We start from the raw sequence: 22,240 nt of genomic DNA, 5'->3' as shown, positions 1-22,240 counted from the left end.
AAGGAAGGAAGGAAGGAAGGAAGGAAAGAAAGAAAGAAAGAAAGAAAGAAAGAAAGAAAGAAAGAAAGAAAGAAAGAAAGAAAGAAAGAAAGAAAGAAAAGATACTTCATCAAAAGAAGACATATAAAATACCCAGGAGGGCACCTGGGTGGCTCAGTGGGTTAAGCGGCTGGCTTCAGTTCAGGTCATGATCTCACAGGTTCGTGAGTTTGAGCCCTGTGGCATGCTCTGTGCGGACAGCCGAGCCTGGAGCCTGCTTCAGATTCTGTCTCCCTTTCTCTCTGCTCCTCCCTTGCTTGCCTCTGTGTTCTGCCCCTCAAAAATAAATAAAGCAAAAAAAAAAAAAAAAAGGGGGGGGGCCCAGGAATCTCAAGAAAAAATGTTCAAAATCATTTTTCATCAAGGTAATGCAAATTAAAACCATGAGATACCACCATGCACCCATTAAAATGGCTAACATTTTTTTTAATTAACAATATCAAATCTTGGAGAAGATGTGGAACAACTAGAACTCTCATGTATTTTAGGTGGAAACGTAAAATAATACAATCACTTTGGGAAATGATCGAGCAGTTTCGTATAAAGATAAAACATACTCTATGGCCCAGCAAATCCTCAACTAGTATTTTCTGAAGATAAATGAAAACATATGTCCTCACAAATACCTGTACAAGAATGTTTATAGCAGCTTAATTCATAATGGCTAAAGCCCACGAAATCATCAACAGGAAATTATAGCACAGTCATACAAAAGGAAAATGCAGAATATTCACAAAATTAAGTACTTCTCAGTAATATAAAAAATATAGTATGATATATGCAGCAATATGGATGAATCTCAAAACATGCTGAGTGTAAGAAACTTTACACAAAAAAGCACATTTACATGATGCTGTAAAATGGAAAAATTAATCTGTCATGAAAAAATTGAACACTGGTCATTTCTAGAAGGTTAGGATGTGATTGGCTGCAAAAAGGTATGAGGATACTTCATATGGAGAGAGTGATATATCTTGATAGGGATTTGGGTAACAGTAGTGGTATGCATTTGCCAAAACCCAATAAATGGTACAGTTAATATTTATACATTTCATGTTTTATAAATCTTACTTCAAAAGAAAAAAACCTATAAATAAATATTAAAATATAGTCAAAATGATATGCATGCTGAAATATTTAGAGAAAAATGCACTGGTGTCTACAGCTTGCTGTGAAATACATAAAAAATTAAGATGAAATGGTAGATGGATAAATGGATAGATGTTTGATAAAGCAAATAGAGTAAGATGGTTTTGTTTTGTTTTGTTTGTTTTTTAGTAAAATGTTGATAGAACCTAGATAGTGGGTATATAGGTATTCACTATCATATTTAAAAAATTTTTTTAAATTACTGAAAAATGTTTTTAAACATTAGAGGAAACAGTTGTGATTTTGAGAATAGAAGAGATTGGAAAGCTAGATGCTAGAAACCAGAAAGCAAAAATTTTTATCAGTGTACAGTACTGCCCAGGGACCATGGAACTCTGCTATTCAGTATGTCTGTCAGTTTGGAAGGGTATAATCTTACAATGGAGATAAATAAATCCAGTTATCCCAGCTTGACACTAGTCAATTAAGAGCATCAAACTAACTCTCCTTGTTCTGATAATCATGCTCCATAACAGCCTTCTGATGATTACAATCTAGCTTCTCACAGAGACTTTTCTAGAAGGAAAAGAGACTATATGGGCCAATCAACAGCTAACTGGCAAACTTTCTACTGTTACTTAATGGGAGCATTATGATTTCTATAGTAGACTTATACGTCTGGTTAGATGAAATTGTGTACATTAAAGCTGATCGAATCTCAGTCTTCCAAAAACAAAACTGACTTCTCAGCTGAGAAAGGGATTAGAAAATAAAAAATAATGATTTATTTCCAATTCAGAATTCTAAGACCTTAGAATCAGAAAGGCTCCTGAGATCATGGTACTTATTAACTATTATTTCCTCATTAATTACTGTTGAGACACTAAATTAATGGCTTTCATGATTCCTTTCAAATGGAACTGCCTCCAAAAAAAGCATCTTATCAGGGCACCTGGGTGGCTCAGTTGGTTAAGCATACAACTCTTGGTTTCGGCTCAGGTCAGGATCTCACAATTTGAGTTCAAGCCCCACATAGGGCCCTATATGACAGTGTGGAGCCTGTTTGGGATTCTCCCTCTCTCTTTGCCCCTCTGCTGCTCACAATCTCTCTTTCTCTCTCAAAATAAATAAATAATTTTTTTTAAGAAGCATTTTATCAGGCAGGAAAGACAGAAAGTTTATGCTACTTTCTGGAATAAATTTTCATTAGAGCACCCAAGTATAGACAGACCAAAGCCAGACGATATTCATAAGAAGTACACATTTAGTTACCTGTGTATCCTCGGTATAAATATCTGGGAGAGAAGTCTGAGATGCTGTTTCATGTTTTTGCAAGGTTGATCTGCTTAGAAATTGGACTTGATCTAAGGAAAAGAAAGCAAGGAAATACAAATGATCTCTGCTGCAAGTATGAAACTTGGTAAGCTGTTATCTTCTAGAGATACACCACATGCTGCTTACTCTAGTTAAATTATCTTAATTAAAATTATATTGTCAATGACAACATGCTTTTAACTGTTTACATGCTCTGAAGGACCAAAAGGCATCTCAGTAAACCACTTCCTCAAAAGGTAAAATAAAATAGGCTTAGAATTTTTTACAAAGTCATTTTTCCTTTCCTCCTTGAAAATGCCTTTAGTATTTTTAAATTTTATTTTCTCCACTCTTCACTGAATCATTATGAGTCCCATCAAGATAATATAGCATGACTCTACACATAAACACAGCCCAGGTAAGACGACAGTTGGTCGTATAACACACTGTTCCCATGTAATGCCTCTCAAGGCTTTCTGGTTAATGTTCAGTTCCTTAATACAGATCTTCAGCTTAAGTTTTTCTAAAATCTTTCCTTCAAATGTATGCCAATCTCTTAGAATTAAATTAAATTAGATACATGTATTACTTCAATAATAAGATATTTTTAAAAAATAAGTTTCCATTAGACCTTCTTAAAGGATAAAAATTTTCCTTAAAAATAACTTTTCACCTATAAGAAAAGCATTCAGATCCACTGTAGAAGGATGACTCCACACAATTCAGTCTCCCTACCTATGCACCTAGATGTAGCCTGAATTTCCCCAAAATTAATTCAAATCCTACTCATTTATTGGCTAAAATCAACAACACAAAACAATAGATGTCAATGAGGATGTAGAGAAAGGGGAACCCTCTTACACACTGGTGGGAATGCAAACTGGTTCAGCCGCTCTGGAAAATAGTATGGAGGTTCCTCAAAGAGTTAAAATAGAACTACCTTATGATCCAGCAGCTGCACTAGTAGGTATTTACCCAAAGGATACAAAAATCATATTCCAAGGGATACATGCACTGCAGTGTTTATAGTAGCATTATCAACAGCCAAAACTATGAAAAGAGCCCAAATGTCCATCAACTGATGAATGAAGAATGATGAATGAATGACGAAGATATGGTATACAAACACACACACACACACACACACACACACACACACACACACCGAAATATTATTCAACCATCAAAAAGAATGAAATCTTGCCATTTGCAACAATGTGGATGGAACTAGAGTGTATTACACTAAGCAAAATAAGCCAATCCAGAGAAAGACAAAATACCATATGATTTCACTCATGTGGAATTTAAGAAACAAAACAGATTAACACATGGGAGGTGGAGGGAGGAAAACAAGAGAGGGAAACAAACTAAAAGACACTCTGGAGGGAAGTGGATGGGGATGGGCTAGATGGGTGAAGTGTATAAGGAGGGCACTTGTTATGATGTACACTGGGTGTTGTATGTAAGTGACGAATCACTGAATTCTACTCCTGAAACCAATATTGCACTGTATGTTAACTAAAACTTAAAGAAAAATTTGAAGAAATCCTACTCATTTCGATTACTGAACCTTTCAGATCAGTCATGTTTCACATAGCATTCTTTTTAATATATGACACATCACTACCAACAGTTTTTATTTCTATAATGATAATTATAATATTAAGCCAGATTACAACTTCAGCCAGAGACAGCAGAAAGACAAAGAGTTCAGAAGCGCCTGGGTGGCTCAGTCAGTTAAGCGTCTGACCTCAGCTCAGGTCATGACCTCACGGTTTGTGGGTTCGAGCCCCCCATCGGGCTCTGTGCTGACAGCTAACTCAGAGCCTGGAACCTGTTTCGGATTCTGTGTCTCCCTCTCTGACCTCTCCTGCTCATGCTGTATCTTTCTCTCTCTCAGAAATTAAAAAAAAAAAAAAAAATTAAAAAAAGAAAGAAATGACAAAGAGTTCAGAAGAGATGTCTTTCACAATTCTTTTAATGATTCAATTCGTTTGAGCAAATGCTGTCGTTAACAGATCCCTGAAATTCTGAAGTAGGTGCCACTCAGATGCTAAACAAGTAGACTTGAAAAGCAACCAAATACTGACCTTCCAGTTGTTGAATAGCCTGGGCTGAATAAACTGCCTGTTCACTCTTATCTTGGAGAAGCTTTGAATTTTCTTCCTTTAAAGCATTACAGGCAGAATATAGTTCTTGCTCAGTCTTCTGAAGTCTTAAAATGTGAGAGATCTTCTCTTCCATTTCTGCTTCGTGCTTCTTTTCCAAAGCACTGTACCGGGACTGTAGTTCAGCCTGGGCTTGACCCGCTTGCTCAAGCTGTTCCAGAAGATGACGCATTTCTTCCTGAAGATTATGGAAAGATAACTTTCTCTCTGCCACCTCAAGTTTCATCTTTTCCATCAGAATCCTGGACTCCTGTCTTTCTGTTTCCACAGTGTTCCTTAAAGTATTATGCTCAGCTTCCATCTGCTGTAACTGCTGAGAGAGAATCTAAGAAAAAAAGACAAAGCCTCATGAGTTATAAATTCATTCTTTCATTTCAGTATGCATTGTGAAGTACCTCTTCTTAGGTGAAGCATGGGGCTAGATACTCAGGACCAAACCTAAAATTGCATAAGACCCTATATTTGCTCCTTGATACTTTTAACAGTTTCTATTCATACATACTTATTTGTGCCATTATTTTTTATTTTCTGTCTCTCCCATTACAAAATAACTTCAATAAGTGAAGGGAATTTGTCTATTTTATCATCATTGTTCTCTAGCACCAGGCATAGTACATGTCATAAGTACCTGGTACTCAATAAATAATGAACGAATGAATGAATGAGTGAGTGAATCAATGTAGGACCTGCCCTCATGGAACTCAGAGTTCAGTGAGACAGTCACATTTAACTGGATAATTATAATTAAAAATTGATAAAGGCCATGAGAGAGATACTTAGGTATTAACAGGAGCAGAGAAGCAGGGAAATTTGCCAAAAGTCACATAGCTGTAATTATGTATACAGTAACTATCTAGTATGCACAACTGAGATTTGAACGCAACTGTCTGATGACACTGAGAGGAGCCTCGGGATCAGGATATAAATTTTATTAGGATGGGAGATATGGGAACATGTTTCTATGCAAGAAAGTCCTTCTCAAGGAGAGTTCAAAATTAAGAAAGGAGGTAACTGACTTTCTCCAGCAGCACACAGTACCCAGATGAACAGAGAATGTGGACTGTAGCACCCATTCCACATTAGGATTTGGCTACTTGAATGTGAGAAGACAAGGACATGGGGAATCCAAGGTCTGATAAAAAAAAAAAAAAAAAAGTAGTCCACATGGCCAAAAATGGGTCAATAGCAAATAAGCAAAGGAGAGAGGCCAAGACAGAACTAACAATACCAGAGGAACTAAGTGAAAGGATCAAGGGATCTCAGTGAGAATAAAGGTCAAGGCAGCCTAAGAAAGGGAATGACAGGTTGGGTTACAGTCTGGGATGGGAACCTGAACTTAAAATTTTAAAACATCAGTGATCACTTTAGATTCAGGGAATACTGCATGGTAGGGTTATTTCAAGCTAACAGAAAACCAACAAAAACAAAACAAACAAGGAATAGTAAATAAGGCACAAGAACCATTCAAGATAGCAAAGGAGTCTTCTTTAATTTCTTTCATAAGTTTTCTATAGTTTTCATCATACAGATCTCTTATACCTTTGGTTAGGTTTATTCCTAGGTATTTTATGGGTTTTTTTTGTGCAATTGTGAATGGGATCAGTTTCTTGATTTCTCTTTCTGTTGCTTCATTATTGGTGTATAAAAATGCAACTGATTTGTGTACATTGATTTTGTACCCTGAAACTTTGCTGAATTCATGGATCAGTTCTAATAGGCTTCTGATGGAGTCTGTCGGGTTTTCTATGTAGAGTATCATGTTGTCTGCAAAAACTGAAAGTTTGACTTCTTCTTTGCCAATTCTGATGCCTTTTATTTCCTTTTGTTGTCTGACTGCTGATACTAGGACTTCCAGCACTATGTTAAACAACAGTGGTGAGAGTGGGCATCCCTGTCGTGTTCCTGATCTCAGGGGGAAACCTCTCAGCTTTTCCCCACTGAGGATGATATTAGCTGTGGGCTTTTCATAAATAGCTTTTATGATGTTTAAGTAAGTTCCTCCTAGCCTGACTTTCTCAAGGGTCTTTATTAAGAAGGGATGCTATATTTTGTCAAATGCTTTCTCTGCATCTATTGACAGGATCCTATGGTTTTTATCTTTTCTTTTGTTAATGTGGTGTATCACATTGATTGATTTGCAAATATTGAACCAGCCCTGTAACCCAGGAATGAATCCCACTTGATCTTGGTGGATAATTCTTTTTATGTGCTGTTGAATTTGATTTGCAAGTATTTTGTTGAGGATTTTTGCATCCATATTCATCAAGGATATTGGCCTGTAGATCTCTTTTTTTGCTGGGTCTCTGTCTGGCTTGGGAATCAAAGTGATGTACACCAGTCAGAATGGCTAAAATGAACAAATCAGGAGACTACAGATGCTGGCGAGGATGTGGGGAATTGGGCACCCTCCTACACTGTTGGTGGGAATGTAAACTGGTGCAACCCGTCTTGAAACAGTATGGAGGTTCCTCAAAAAATTAACAATAGAACTCCCCTATGACCAGCAATAGCACTGCTAGGCATTGACCCAAGGGATACAGGAGTGTTGATGCATAGGGGCACATGTACCCCAATGTTCATAGGAGCACTTTCAACAATAGCCAAAACATGGAAAGAGCCTAACTGTCCATCAATTGACAAATGGATCAAGAAGATGTGGCTTATCTATACTATGGAATACTACATGTCAATGAGAAATAATGAAATCTGGCCATGTGTAGCAACATGGATGGAACTTGAGGGTGTTATGCTGAGTGAAATCAGTCAGGCAGAGAAGGACAGATACCATATGTTTGCATGTATAGGTGGATTAGGAGGAACTTAACACAGGACCATGGACAGGGAGGGTCAGAGAGAGAGGGAGACAGAATCGGAAGCAGTCTCCAGGCTCTGAGCTAGCCGTCAGCACAGAGCCCGACACAGAGTTCAAACCCACGAACCGTGAGCTCATGACCTGAGCCGAAGTCGGACACTTAACCGACTGAGCCACCCAGGAGCCCCAAGGACACTATGGCATTCTATAGAAGTGAGGCCCCTCGACCTAAAAGCACAAAGGAAAACAGCAACAATAAAAGATATGAAAGGTAAACTNGAGAGAGAGAGAGAGAGAGAGAGAGAACATGAACAGGGAGGGTCAGAGAGAGAGGGAGACAGAATCGGAAGCAGTCTCCAGGCTCTGAGCTAGCCGTCAGCACAGAGCCCGACACAGAGCTCAAACCCACGAACCGTGAGCTCATGACCTGAGCCGAAGTCGGACACTTAACCGACTGAGCCACCCAGGAGCCCCAAGGACACTATGGCATTCTATAGAAGTGAGGCCCCTCGACCTAAAAGCACAAAGGAAAACAGCAACAATAAAAGATATGAAAGGTAAACTCATCATTATATCACCACCACATAAGCACAAGGTATTTGTTAAAAGAATGAATAAATGGCACCAATTCTCAGAAGGCTTATGATGTTATGGAGTGCCTGGGAGACTCAGTCAATCAAACATCTGACTCTTGATTCTGGCTCAGGTCATGATGTCACAGTTCGTGAGATCAAGCACCAAGCGGGGCTCCCTGATGATAGCACAAAGCCTGCTTGGGACTCTTCCCCTTTCTCTCTTCCCTTCCTCCAATCCTCACATGTGTGTTCTCTCTCTCTCTCTCTATTTCTCTCTCTTAAAAATAAACAAGGGGTGCCCAGGTGGTGGCTCAGCTGGTTGAGCATCTGACTTTGGCTCAGGTCATGATCTCATGGTCCATAAGTTCGAGCTCTGAGTTGGGCTCTGTGCTGATACCTCCAAGCCTGCAGCCTGCTTCAGATTCTGTGTGTGTGTCTCTCTCTGCCCTCCCCCTTTTCTCTCTCTCTCTTTAAAATAAACATTTAAAAATTTATAAATAAATAAACATTTAAAAAGAAGGCTTATGATGTTATACATGCTTCCCGGGAAACTAAAGTAGAAATGCCTACTCCACTCCTAAAGCAAGCAGTAAATACCATGAGGCAGTACCTGGTTTTTCTGTTCAGCAGTAGTCAGCTCCTGTTGTAGCAAGTCCACGACCTGAGCACGGCCCAGTAAGGCTTCCTCATGCTCTTCAAGCTTTCTCTGCAGCACCCTTAATTTCTGAGAAGGAAATGTTTTAGATACAATCTGCTAAACCAATGAGCACCATTACCTGCTTACCTTTCAAAATATTATGTAGATTTGTGTACTTCAGTTTTTTGGATGTTGTGGATGACAGATTAAAGAGTGGGACACCAGCATGCCATGCTCCCCAACCAGCACAAAACAGAATCTCCAAAATTGCCTTCTCGAGTATACTGATAATAACCAAACTGAGACACAAGCAAGCCCCTGAATTAGGGAGACTTTTTAATAATTAGAGAAAATGAAACACCCACTTTTAAAATTATATAGTCAATGTCCTACCCCTAAGTAACATAAGTACATGTATATCTCACTCACCAAAGAGAACATTTTCTGCAGGCAAGGATCACTTCTCTGCTAGCTTCATGCATAGGACATGCACTTGATAAACATTTGTTGGATAATTAAATCAATGACAGATGTATATATTAATATCCTACTTCAAAGAGTCCTGTATTCTGAAACTTTATTTAGTGATGTATTCTGAAGGATTACTTAGAATGTGGAAGAAGTTTTCACTCAAAAACAATTAAATAGATCAACCATGATATACCACTGGAGCACTTTTGGTTACCAAACTGCACTACACACTAAATAAAAACAAATACCTTTGTGTTAGTAGATGATAAACTTAAAAACAATGAAGCCAATTTCCAAAATATACTTAATGAATTTTTTTCGAATAATTGATTTAATAAAAGACTGTATGGTTTCAAAATCACTCCTTTAGATCTTTAACTTTTTCAAAGTTTTAAACTGGCTTCATTGATTTGAAGCTTTGGATCGGGACTTTAAAGCAGCTACAATTGGCAAACTGAACAGAAACCAATTTCTGACCACCACATACGTTTGCCAATTAAATTTAGCTTTTGAGTACCAACAACCTGGTTAGATGCATAAAAGGGAAAGGGAGGACAGGAAAAAATAAATAATTAATATGCAACAGAAGACAAGATCACCAAAAAGAAGCCAATTAAGGAGCACACTAAGACCAAGTGGAAAGCAGTATGTAAGGTAGAAAAATAGCTGTGATCATTTAATTAAATAAAAGTTAACCAAATGACAGTCATTCTACTAAGTTTTAGCAACACACCTGTTGCATCTCTGTTTCCACATCTGCCTGGGTTACTAACTGAAGAAGCTCATCTTCATGAAGACGAACTTGTGTTTCAAAGCGGGCATCTTTCTCTCGGACCACCTGTTGCATGGAACTCAACTAAAGACACACACCAGAGAAACTAAACACGTTACACTCCTCGAATATCGCACAAACAAAACTCACACGCTATACTCCAAAGATAGACACTGAGAAATGATAGACAATAGAGTTTTTAAATTAAATTTTTAAAATCAAGGATGAGAATGCTGGAAGAGAGACAGGCCTGACAGTAACTTCCAATGTAAGAGAAATCCTTTTCTCAAATTCAGAAATCAGCCTAAATATAAACTGTGATCAAAAATTATATGTGCATGGTTATGAAAATGTTTAAATATACAAGAGGCATATTTTTTAAAAGTTCTGCAGAGATTAGAATATTAAACCTACAAAGCGAAATTAGATTTCTGTTAAGTCCCAGGCACATCAATATCACACTCATGCTCAAAAACTTTCAGTGAAAGTCTCATGCCCTATAAGTCAAACTTCAAACCAATAGATCTCTTATTCAAAATTCTCTACAACTGGAATAAATCCCACTTGATCATGGTGAATGGTCTTTTAAATGTATTGTGGGATTCAGTCTGCCAGTATTTTATTGAGAATGTTTGTATCCATGTTCTTCAGGAATACTGACTAGTCTTATCTTCAAAGAACTGCTTTTATCAAAGACCTTAGTATATTTCCAAACCCTTACCACCTCTTCAGACAGCTATTTTCAGATGTCATTACTTGCAGGCTTCAAGATCACCCTCATTTGTAAATGGTTCTTAACAGAATAAAATGGAAATAAATAGACAGTGAGCTGTTTAACATCAGCGTTTTTGTTTTGTTTGTTCTGCAGGGGTGTGTGTGTGTGTGTGTGTGCGCGCGCGCATGCGTGTGCACGCATATGAATGTCCACTTATTTATTTCCTTAAGATCTGTAGTTGAGTGTGCTGACCTGGTCTTAGCTTGCCCAGTTTGTATTGGTCCTTCAACTACTGGTAATTTTTCAATTTGTGACATCTTGAATCACCTCAATCTCTTTTTCTGGGTAGGAAAAAAAATTTCATAATTTTTTTGATTATCTGAATTCTGACATTACTATGAATCTGGAATCCTCTGTTGCAAGTGTACAGGCATTGGCATCCTTCGCTACAAAATGCATCTACATATCCTTTCCTGTAAATGTATTATATTCTTTTTTTCCCTCTGTAACTTTGCTCGGACCATTTCTCACAAATGGAATACTTCCCCCCATCTCATCAAGATTATTATCTATCCACCACAGTTTTGCTTAATTTTTCCATGTACCTTCTTTGGAGTCACCCTCATGGTAACCTCTTTCACCTCTCAAAATGCTTTCCATTTGTGTTGATGCTTGCTATTCATTCTGAATGGCTTGCATTATGATGGATTTGCTAATATATTTATATTCTTGGCCTTCCATGTTTTAAGCCACTCAGTAAAATTCATATTTTGTATTTCTCTACCCTACCTTGTATATAGTGCTTGTGCCTAAAAAGGACACAATAAAAGCTAATAGTTTTGTAAAAGTAAGAATTTTCGGATATACAATTTTAACTGTATACTCAGCAGCAGGCCATCCATGGACAGAAAGCACCGTTAATACTATAAGTTATTGAAAATTTAAACACCCAATGGAAAAAATTAACTATTATAGAAAGATACTTGGTGGGGGGAATTCATGAGTTAAAAGCATTCTCAAAGGGAAAATATAGGGTTGGGTGGTCAAACTGGAAATTTAGAAAAACAACCAGAGAGAAAGAGTTGAGGATGCCAGTCCAAACAGTCTGGTGCTGGTAGCAGAAATAAGTATGAAGAATGTCACATACTAGTGTCATTTAACATTGAACCATGTAACCTATACCACTTTCTCATTATATACCAAGTAACCTTCTGATTATGATTTAACTTCCCAGTAAGATTACACCATAGGCAAAGAATGGACCTAATCATTTGTATTTATTTCTGTTTGTTTATCTACCAGTTCCCTCCAAGCAATATGAGCCAATGCATAAGAGACTGAATTTCTGTGTGCTATTAAAACCAAGTGCGGGACTGTAGAATTTAGAAAGAGCCATCAATTAGGCTATGGCAAGTTTATCAAGGTGAATAACACTTCTCTTTTCTTCTACTACTATACCCTTTTCATTTCTACTGTAACATTTTAGCTACTACACTTTTATATACTAAGGTTTTAGAAAGTGTTTGAATTGGGGCACCTGGGTGGCTCAGTCAGTTGGGTGTCTGACTGTGGATTTTGGCTCATGTCATGATCTCACGGTTCATGAGTTTGAGTCCCACACTGGCCTCTGCACTGACAGTGTGGAACCTGCTTGAGATTCTCTCTTTCTCCCTCTCTCTTTCTGCACACTCCCCCACTCCCCACCACCACGTATGCTCTCTTTCTCCCCAAAATAAATAAATAAACTTTTAAAAAAGTGTCTGAATTGGCTTGTCATGTAATAACCCATTAGACTTTCATGATTCTTTATTCTAACAATTATGAGGTATCTTCCCCCCTACCTGAGCAGCTTGCTCTGCCTGTGTCTGACTGAGCTGGGCTTTCAGAGTGCTAATGAGTTCTTCCTTCTCTTGGAGCTGTTGTTTCATCATTAAAAATTCATCCACCTCTGTTGAACGCTTATCAAACAGAAGACATAGAAGGTAAAAAAAGTTATTTAAACAAAACAATTAGCACTCTTCTTTGACCTCCCTGTCTCATTTACCAAAATATCCACCAATATCCTTCCAATTTCCACTTAACACAAAAGGGAACTACAAGTTTTTAAAAAGTAATTATCAGAATTATTTGTCAGAGGAAAACAGCAGCAGTTTTTCAATTCTCTGAATCCTTTCACTGAAACAGACAGCGCAACTAAATAGTAAAACCAAAAACCCATGGACAATTTTCACAATAAAAATAGGAAGGTAGTCCCACAAACTCCAAAATAACAAGCAGGAAGAGCAAACCACCAAAAGGCATAAGACCTACATGGTATTAAGAGGCTACACAAAGAAAGAAGGCAGCAACAGAGCAACATTAATGGCCTTCAGAATAGGAAAATCCTCAAATAGCCAACAAGTTCTTACTGGAAAGCACAGTTGGCCCATCTAAGAACATCAGCTTAAATTGGCAGGGCTTCTCCATTCCCCAATACTGGGCAAATGCAAGGGATCCACAGGAAGAAGGACTAAAAGGCTAGAACAACCTAGCACCTTTGAATTCTCAAAACTGACTCCTCTTCAAGACTCAGGGCGAAGTGCCTTCCAAGACAGACTGGAAATAAGAAGAAACTTCTAGGGGTGAAATAAAAATCATGCAGAATAGGGATAACAGAAACAGAAGAAAAAGATCTATATACATGCTGTATAATCATTATCAACTAGCCACATGTGGCTACAGAAGGCTTGAAATATGTCTAATGCACATGAGGAGTTTAATTATTAATATTTAATTTTATTTAATTAAAGTACAAATTGTTTTCCCATTAAATACAATTATATTTCACTTAATTGTCATGTCATATACTCTTGAATTGCACATGCTGTTCCCAGTATTACAATAAACACATCATCTATCTAATTAGTGTCAGTAGATTCATTCAGTTTGAATGATTTTTTCCTACATACTCATGTAACACTGCAATGTGTTTATCTGAATATTTTATGCAGACAACATGAGTTACAGTTGATACCTATGCAGATCGTAAGAAAAATGATGTTTCAGCCCTCAGTTCAGTTATTGGAAAGCTTGTAAGTGTGTCTGGAACAAGTTATAATGAATCTACTTTCTCAATTAGAAATTTATGAAATCTAAAGAGATGAAGTATTTCCAATGAGAATTTAATAATCGAAATTGAGATATAATGTAAAAACACACACCAAATTTCACACAGTGCAAAAAAAGTAAAATAACACAAAAATAATTATATTAATTTCAAAAGTATATTTTAAATATATTGGACTAAATGAAATATATTTTTGAAATTAATTTCACATTCCTCTTCTTTATCTTTTGTAATGTAGCCACTACAAAATGTTTAAATTGTACATGTGGTTTACATTTTATTACTACTGGACGCTGTTGGTATAGACCAAAGTGAAGGGCAGGGGAAATAAAGCCAGGAAATTTCAAAAACCCAACTGCCAGATCTTTGGACAATACAAAAGAACAAAACAAAAAAAAACCCACAACAACAACAAAAGAGAGAAGTCTCTTAAGTAAATAAAGTTCTCCTGAACAAAGCCTCTTTCCAAAAGTTTAGAAAAATTAATTGCACACAAAAATAAGGAACATAAAAGGATCAAAGTTAAATATCATACAAAGTTACTATTAAAAAAAGAAGACTAAGGAGCAGATTAACATACTTAAAGGTGATAATAACAGGCCTGAGGCATGTTAAAAAATAAAAAACAACAACCCGCAATCTACTTCAAGAGGTGTTAAAAATTTAATTATATAAAACACTGAAGAACAACATGAATTAGAAATTTCAAAAAAGAAATCTAAACAAGAAGTAACACAAAAGTAAACAAACACAAAACAGAATGCCTTAAGAGAAGAAACAAACAGAAAGGAATTGAGAGTGACAAATACTAAAAATAATCAAAGAAAGACAATACAGATAATAGAAGTTCTTAAAGAAGAAAACATACCAAATACTACAAGCTATATGATTCAAGAAAACTCTTCTGAAATAAAAATATGTGAAACCATATATTAAAAGAGCATAATGGGTATCCACTAATATTAACCACAAATGGCAAACACTGATTACTCGACTTAGACAGTAAGGAAGGGAAGTTGCTGAGGAAAGCAAAGGGAAGAAGAAAGGAAATTGACAGATACATAGATAATCATCTGATGGACATCAAGAAAAATGTATTTGTGGTATAATAATCCATTGGGGCTTAGAGGTTCATTAACCTAATGATTATGAGGTGACTAAACACCCCTACCTGTGTGGTTTGCTCTGCCTGTGCCTGGGTAAGTTGGGCTTGCAAATGGCTAATTAGTTCTTCCTTTTCCTGGAGTTTATGTTTTATCTTTTCTACTTCCACCTCTTCCTCTGTAGAACTCTTATCATGCTGAAAATGCAGGAGATAAAGTTACTTATTTAAAACAATTACAATCAATACATATTTGATCTTCTGTTCTAACTTGCCCTATATAACCATTTGATTGTAGTTTTATAAATGGGAGCAAGAAATAACACCTGACCTAACAACCAGGAAGGAATTTTAGAGTTTTCCCATTTTATTATGACCAGGTAGCTCCTGCTAGACTCATCCTCCCTCAGGTAACAGCTATCAACTCTGGACAATACAGAAAAACAGCTACTTGAAAATGCTAGAGGGCAACCAAAAGCAGGAAGATCCTGGAAGGGAGTCAATACTTGGGAGAAATGACACCAAGTTTCCCATTTAAAAAAATTTTTTTTTTATTTTTTAAAAAATTTATTTCTGAGAGAGACATAGACAGTCTGAGAAAGGGAGGGTCAGAGAAAGAGGGGTACACAGAATCCGAAACAGGCTCCAGGCTCTGAGCTAGCTGTCAGCACAGAGCCCGACATGGGGCTCCAACCCATGAACTGTGAGATCATGACCTGAGCCGAGGTTGGCCGCCCAACTGACTAAGCTACCCAGGCGCCCCCAAGTTTCCCATTTTTTGTTTGAGGACAAAACCAGTCAGCACCACACAGGACTAAAACTTTACAGAAAATTCATAGTCTCACTGCCTTGAAAAACCAGAAGACAGAATTTATGAAAACACAGATGCTGTTAAGTTAGGGGCAAAACATCATACAAGCCCCAGTAAGGGGAAATCCAAATCTTTCAAGTCTATTTTTCCCCCCACATAATTCTTCCTCAGATTGAACCAGACTCTCTCTCCCTACTGAATTCACCCCACTAAATGAACCAAGTTTGCTTATCAAAACTACACAAGATAATTTTATACTTTCTTCTACATAATATTTCATCAAGCACCTGAAAATTGCTGTCATTTCTTCAACTATACTTTCCAGAGACTGTCTAGTTCTGTAATTGGGTATACAATTATATAAAGCTGCTATGACTAATTGCTGGAACTTAGAAATCATTTGAATTCGACCCTCTTATTGAACAGAAAGAAAGAAAGAGAAGAGGAGAGGGGAGGGGAGGGGAGGGGAAGGGTGGGGAGGGGAGGGAAGGGAAGGAAAGGATAAAGAAAAGGAAAGAAAGAAAAAAAGAAAGAGCAGAGTATAAAATGGATAATTTAAAAATCTAACAACATAGTAGAGGGAAAGTTAGAAGAAACAAAGCAACAAGGGGAGACAGGCTGGTACGACAACTATGAGAAGAAACAATTATCAGAGGAAAAACCAAGAAATAAGAAAGAATCTAGATGAACAAGTTATCTGAGAAGAATGAAAAAGCTCCTAAAATGGGCTTTGAGAAGGTAAATAAAGCTATGGAAAGTAATGTCTTCTAAGCATTAGACCCAGAAAGGAAAGACTAATCAGGGTACTAGGAAGCTAACCAGTGACCCCAAGAGTTGTGCCTAGAGAATCAATTACAACCTCATTTTCCAAGAACTAAAAACATTGAGAATAAGAATACTAGTGAATCAAAGGGTAAAACAAGGTGGAATTAAGAAAACGAAAATATGGGGTGCTTGGGTGGCTCAGTGGGTTGTTTCTGACTTCAGTTCAGGTCATGATCTCATGGTCCATGAGTCTGAGCCCCGTGGTGGGCTCCATGCTGACAGCTCAGAGCCTGGAGCGTGCTTAAGGTTCTGTGTCTCCCCCCTTTCTGCCCTTTCGCTGTTTGCTCTCTCTCTCTCAAAAATAAACATTAAATTAAAAAATAGAAAAGAAAAATAAAAATAAATAGATTTCTTAAGCAGAATTAAGTCTAGGCCCACTGCAGTGTGCACATATGATATACTAGCCTCCATATGTTCTATACAAACTCTTCAAAAAACTGAAGTTTCTTGTTCACTAAATGACTGGCTGAATGTGAATATCTGGGGTTTAACCATATAGGAAAGCAATAATAATGAGTGTTGGTACAATACTCTATTTCTCAAAAGGCATCACTTTTCTTACTCCTCTCTTTAACCCTGATCTTAAATTGTTTTGCTTATGACAGGGAGCAGTCATAAACCTAGAAAGCACCCCTTACTGAGACCCCAAGGCAATCTAGTTGATTCAGTTACAATGCATGAAACATTAATCCACTAATATATGGCCATATGAAGACATAGAATATTCTATGTCAAGTCACTGACTTAAAGAATTCAGAGCTGGCAGAAACCTTACAGACCATGTAGTTTAATCTTCTAACCAAAGATAAAATTCCACCAGAAAGTATATGCCTCTCCTACCTAAATGCCTCATTCCAGTATATTTGTCCTCTTAGCCTTTTTTAATTCTAGGTAAAGTCTAGGTAACACTTCATTTCTATATTTTCTGTTGGCCTTTTATTCTCTCTGTGTGTGACCCAGAGCCCAGCTAGACTGCAAGCTCGATAAGAAAGTACAGCATTTAGTGCTGTATTACTTTATTAGCTTCATAAGTTTTTGTGATTAGGGAAGATCTTCTATAATAGGAGGCGTTTCCATTCAGAAAATGTATATTATATCCAGTCACCATACCTTGGACAGTTGCTCCTCTGCCTGAGGTTCTGTAGACAGGACAGTCCCTCCTTGTGCCTTCATTTCTTCTATATGTTTATTCAAAGAAGTTAATTTGGCTTTAGCATGAAGTTTTAGTTTCTTTATTTTATTATCAGCAGCTTTTCTTTCTTCCTGTCAGAGAACAATGATGGTAAATATATAAATGTTTATTCATCACATACCTAGTACCTAACAAAAAGTTATTCTCAGTAGGCATCATCTTACAGTATGAGGGAAATAAGAATCACATTCTCGGGGGGCGCCGGAGTGGCTTAGTCTGTTAAGCGTCCGACTTTTGCTTAGGTCATGATCTCGTGGTTCGTGGGTTCGGGCCCCACGTCGGGCTCTGTGCTGACTGCCAGCTCGGAGCCTGGAGCCTGTTTCAGAGTCTGTGACTCCCTCTCTTTCTGACCCTCCCCTGCTCATGCTGTCTCTCTCTCTCTCTCCTAGAAATAAATAAAACATTAAAAAAAAAAACAAAAAAAAAAGAATCACATTCTCGGATTTCTGAGAAGATGGCAGAGAAATAGGGAGTTGCATACTTCCCACCTGCATCTAACAAAGAAGGGCTGAAGCCAAAAGACGCTGAACCACAAGAGTCTGGGAGAAAAAGAGACAGAGTCCACTAAGAAGACAGTCTCATAGGTACGTAATTGTGAACTGGGGAAGATAAAAAAGGGCTGGGACACAGATATATGGAGGGGAGGGATTCCCCTCTGTGGAGAGACAAAGGGAAAAGAGAGACTAAAACTGCTTGTAAAACTGTCCCTGGAGAAGAGAAAAACCCTGGCCTTGACAGAGAGGGATCCTATCATCTCATCTCTATCCACAGGGCGTTTGGAGAGAGATACTATCTCTAACTGAGAAGGCTTCTTTGAGCTGGGTGCCCCAGTCCAGGAAATTCCCTCCGGTACAGACTATATGCAAGGGACTTAGTCAGCATCAGGAGAAACTGCTCCCCTACTCGACCCCTGGCTAGAAAGAGGCCTGGCATGGGCTTGTGGGATTACATTTTGGGTGGTATCATTACTGCACATGGAGTAAGAGCTGGATGTGAGGCTGGGGGCAAGACAAAGGACATGACCCACTTTGGTTGTGCCTATGGCACAGTGAGATCAGACCAAAAAGAGTGATTTGCAATGCTTGGTTCAGTAAGGGCCTGGGGGGGTCCGCCATTTTTCTGTCCACAACCACTGAGGCAGGGCCTCAGGGAGTGTCCAGCAGGACCCATAGCGGGACCCACAGCCATCTGCCTTACATAGCTGCTTTGTTACCAGAGCTGGATAGATGCTATGGAAACAGCCCCTCACCCAAGACCAGCATTCATGCATTGCAAGATAAACTCTAGATCAATTCTTGCTATTCAGATATTTCTCCCTTATCTCATTCTTATCTCTCCCCTCCAGCTATACTGGGTATTCTGGTTATAGATTTACTTAAACAGTCTAATCCATTCTCTTGATATATATTCTACAGCTCCATCCTTACCTTCCTTTCTCATTCTCTGAAACAGTCAGACTATATAGTTTCTCAGAGTAACATTATCTTCGGTTTTTTTTTTTTCCTCTCTTTACCTCCTGACATATTCTCCTTTTGCTCTATTTGAATTAAGCCTTTTAGTCTATCTGCCTGGTCAAAGTTCAATTTCTCTCTCTTCCCATCCCTGTCATTTCTCTCTTTGTATATGCTCTTCCATTAGCACTGCCTCCACCCTGCTCTTTATTTGTGACTGGGATTTCTGGTATTATGCTTTTAAACTGCCCTTTGTCTTTATTGTTTTGGTTTTTCTCCCTCTTTTGGTTTGCTTGTTTGTTTGATTTGTTTGTAGGTTTGTGTGCTTTTGTTCCCTGTTTGTCTGTTTTCGTTTCCAGGGTACCTCAAGAAATAAGCCAAAGTACACATGGTGAAGAATCCCAAATACTATTACAAGTAGGGAAATAAAATAACCAAAGGCACAACAAGAGAGACTAAGGGACACCATTAAAAGAACACTTCCTGAACAGAGAGGCCCTGGACTCTTTTAATATAGCAATACTCACAAGTGCAGAGCGCATAACAAGCTTTTAAAACTTACAAGAGACGGAAAGCTAGCAAAAATGATGAAACGGAATAAATCTCTAAAGAAATTCCAGGAAGAAGTGACAGCTAAAGAATTGGTCAAAACAGATATAAGCAACATAACTGACCAAGAATTTAGAACAATAGTCATAAAAATAATTGCTTGGCTTGAAAAAGGCACGGAAGACATCAGAGAAGCTATTGCTACAAAGATTATGGACCTTAAAAATTTGAGATGAATTAAAAAATGCTGTAATGAGGTGTATAATAAAATAGAGGTGGCCACTGCAAGAAATGAAGAGGCAGAGAGGAGAATAGGTGAATTAGAAGACACAATTATAGAAAAAGAGGAAGCCAAGAAAAAGAGAGAGAAACTGATCCAGGGACACGAAAGGAGATTTGAGAACTGAGTGATACAATCAAACAACAATATCCATATTATAGGAATTCCTGAAGAAGAAAAAGAAGAAGAAAGAGAGAAAGGGGCTGAAGGGGTACTTGAACAAATTATAGTCAAGAATTTTCCAATCTGGGGTAGGAAACAGACATTGAAATCTAAGAGGCACAAAGAACGCCCCTCAGACGTAACTTGAATTGATCTTCTGCACGACATATCATAGTGAAACTGGCAAAATATAAGGACACAGAGAGAATTCTGAAAAAGCTAGGGATAAAAGGGCCCTAACATACAAAGGGAGACCTATCAGAGTAGTTGCAGACCTATCTACTGAAACTTCGCAGACCAGAAAGGAATGGCAGAAAATTTTCAATGTGATGACCAGAAAAAATAGGCAGCCAAGACTCCTCTATCCAGCAAGCCTGTCATTCAGAATAGAGGAAGAGATAAAGGTTTTCCCAAACAAAAATTGAAGGAATTCATCACCACTAAACCAGCTCTACAAGAGATTCTGAGGGGGACTCTCTGAGGGAAATGCTGCAAGGACGCAAGATGCTAGAGACACACCACAAGCATAAATCCCACAGAGAACACAGTGACTCTAAACCCATATTTTTCAATAATAACACTGAATGTAAATGGACTAAATGCTCTAATCAAAAGACATAGGGCATCAGAATGGATAAAAAAACAAAATCTATCTATTTGCTTTCTACAAGAGACTCATTTAAGACCTGAGGACACCTTCAGATTGAAAGTGAGGGGATGGAGAATTATCTATCATGCTACTGGAAGTCAGAAGAAAGCTGGAGTAGCCATACTTATATCACACAAACTGGACTTTAAATAAAGACAATAACAAGAGATGAAGAGGGCATTGTATATAATACAGTGTCTCTCCATCAAGAAGAGCTAACAATTATAAACATCTATCCACTGTTTTTGAGAGCACCCGAATACATAAAACAATTAATCACAAACAAAAAAACAATATTAGTGATAAGAATGTGCTAATACCAGGCGACTTTAATAGTCTACTTCCAGCAATAGATAGATCAACTAGACAGAAAATCACTAAAGAAACAAAGGACCTAAACAACACACTGAAACAGATGGATATGACATATATATTTAGAACTCTACATCCTGAGGCTATGGTATTCACTTTCTTCTCGAGTGCACACGGCACATTCTCCAAGACAGACCACACTGGGTCATAAAGCAGCCCTCAATAAATATAAAAGAATTGAGATCATACCATGCACGCTTTCAGATCACAATGCTATGAAACTTGAAATCAATCACAGGAAAATGCCTGCCTGGAAAACCTCCAAAAACATGGAGGTTAAAGAATACCCTACTTAAGAACGAATTGGCCAACCAGGCATGAGAGAAGAAATGTAAAAACATATGGAAACAAATGAAAATGAAAATACAACAACCTAAACTCTTTGGGATGCAGCAAAGGCAGTCCTATGAGGAAAATACACTGCAGTCTAGGCCTGTATCAAGAAACTAGAAAGAATGCAAATACAAAATTTAACAGCACACCTAGGGAGCTAGAAGCAGAATAGCAAGAACACCCCAAACCGAGCAGAAGAGAAATAATAAAGATCAGGGCAGAAATAATCAATATAGAATCCAAAGAAACAGTTGAACAGATCAATGAAACCAAGAGTTGGTTTTTTTGTAAAAATAAACAAAATTGATAAACCTCTAGCCAGGCTTCTCAAAAAGAAAAGAGAGCATCCAAATCGACAAAATCATGAAGAAAATGGATCTATTACAACCAATCTCTCAGAAATACAAGCAATTATCAGGGAATACAATGAAAAATTTTATGCCAACAAATTGGACAACCTAGAAGAAATGGACAAATTCCTAAATACACACGCACTACCAAATTCAAACAGGAAGAGATAGAAAATCTGAACACACCAAAAACCAGTGAAAAAACTGAATCAGTTATCAAAAATCTCCCAACAAATAAGAGCCCTGGGCAAGATGGCTTCCCTGGGAAATTCGACCAGACATTTAAATCAGAGTGAATACCCTTTCTTCTCAAGCTATTCCAAAAAATAGAAATCGAAGGAAAACTTCCAGACTAATTCTACAAAGCCAGCCTCAATTTGATTCCCAAACCGGACAGAGACCCATAAAAAAAGAGACCTACAGGCCAATATCCTTGATGAATACAGATACAAAATCCTCAACAAGA

At 37.7% G+C, this 22,240-nt stretch overlaps 1 protein-coding gene across 8 annotated transcripts in view; it reads right to left on the bottom strand.

The window, feature by feature from the left end:
* Positions 1-22,240, bottom strand: part of GOLGB1 (golgin B1) — a 95,820-nt gene that overhangs the window by 53,876 nt on the left and 19,704 nt on the right. For 2 of the 8 annotated variants that reach the window (XM_039248895.1, XM_039248899.1), the window contains exons 4-10: positions 17,547-17,699; positions 14,870-14,998; positions 12,434-12,550; positions 9,839-9,961; positions 8,608-8,721; positions 4,533-4,935; positions 2,401-2,492 (exon numbers count right to left, since the gene is read on the bottom strand). In XM_039248895.1, coding sequence (XP_039104826.1) covers positions 2,401-2,492; positions 4,533-4,935; positions 8,608-8,721; positions 9,839-9,961; positions 12,434-12,550; positions 14,870-14,998; positions 17,547-17,699 — 1,131 coding nt within the window. The remainder of the gene's footprint in view (positions 1-2,400; positions 2,493-4,532; positions 4,936-8,607; positions 8,722-9,838; positions 9,962-12,433; positions 12,551-14,869; positions 14,999-17,546; positions 17,700-22,240) is intronic. The other 6 variants (XM_039248897.1, XM_039248898.1, XM_039248900.1 and 3 more) reach the window with 6 other exon arrangements.

Source organism: Hyaena hyaena, unplaced genomic scaffold (assembly GCF_003009895.1).
Source record: "Hyaena hyaena isolate Hyena2069 unplaced genomic scaffold, ASM300989v1 scaffold_321, whole genome shotgun sequence".
In the NCBI taxonomy this organism is placed as follows: domain Eukaryota; kingdom Metazoa; phylum Chordata; class Mammalia; order Carnivora; family Hyaenidae; genus Hyaena; species Hyaena hyaena.
Note: the sequence above shows the minus strand (reverse complement) of the source record. Positions and strands in the feature narration are given on the sequence as shown.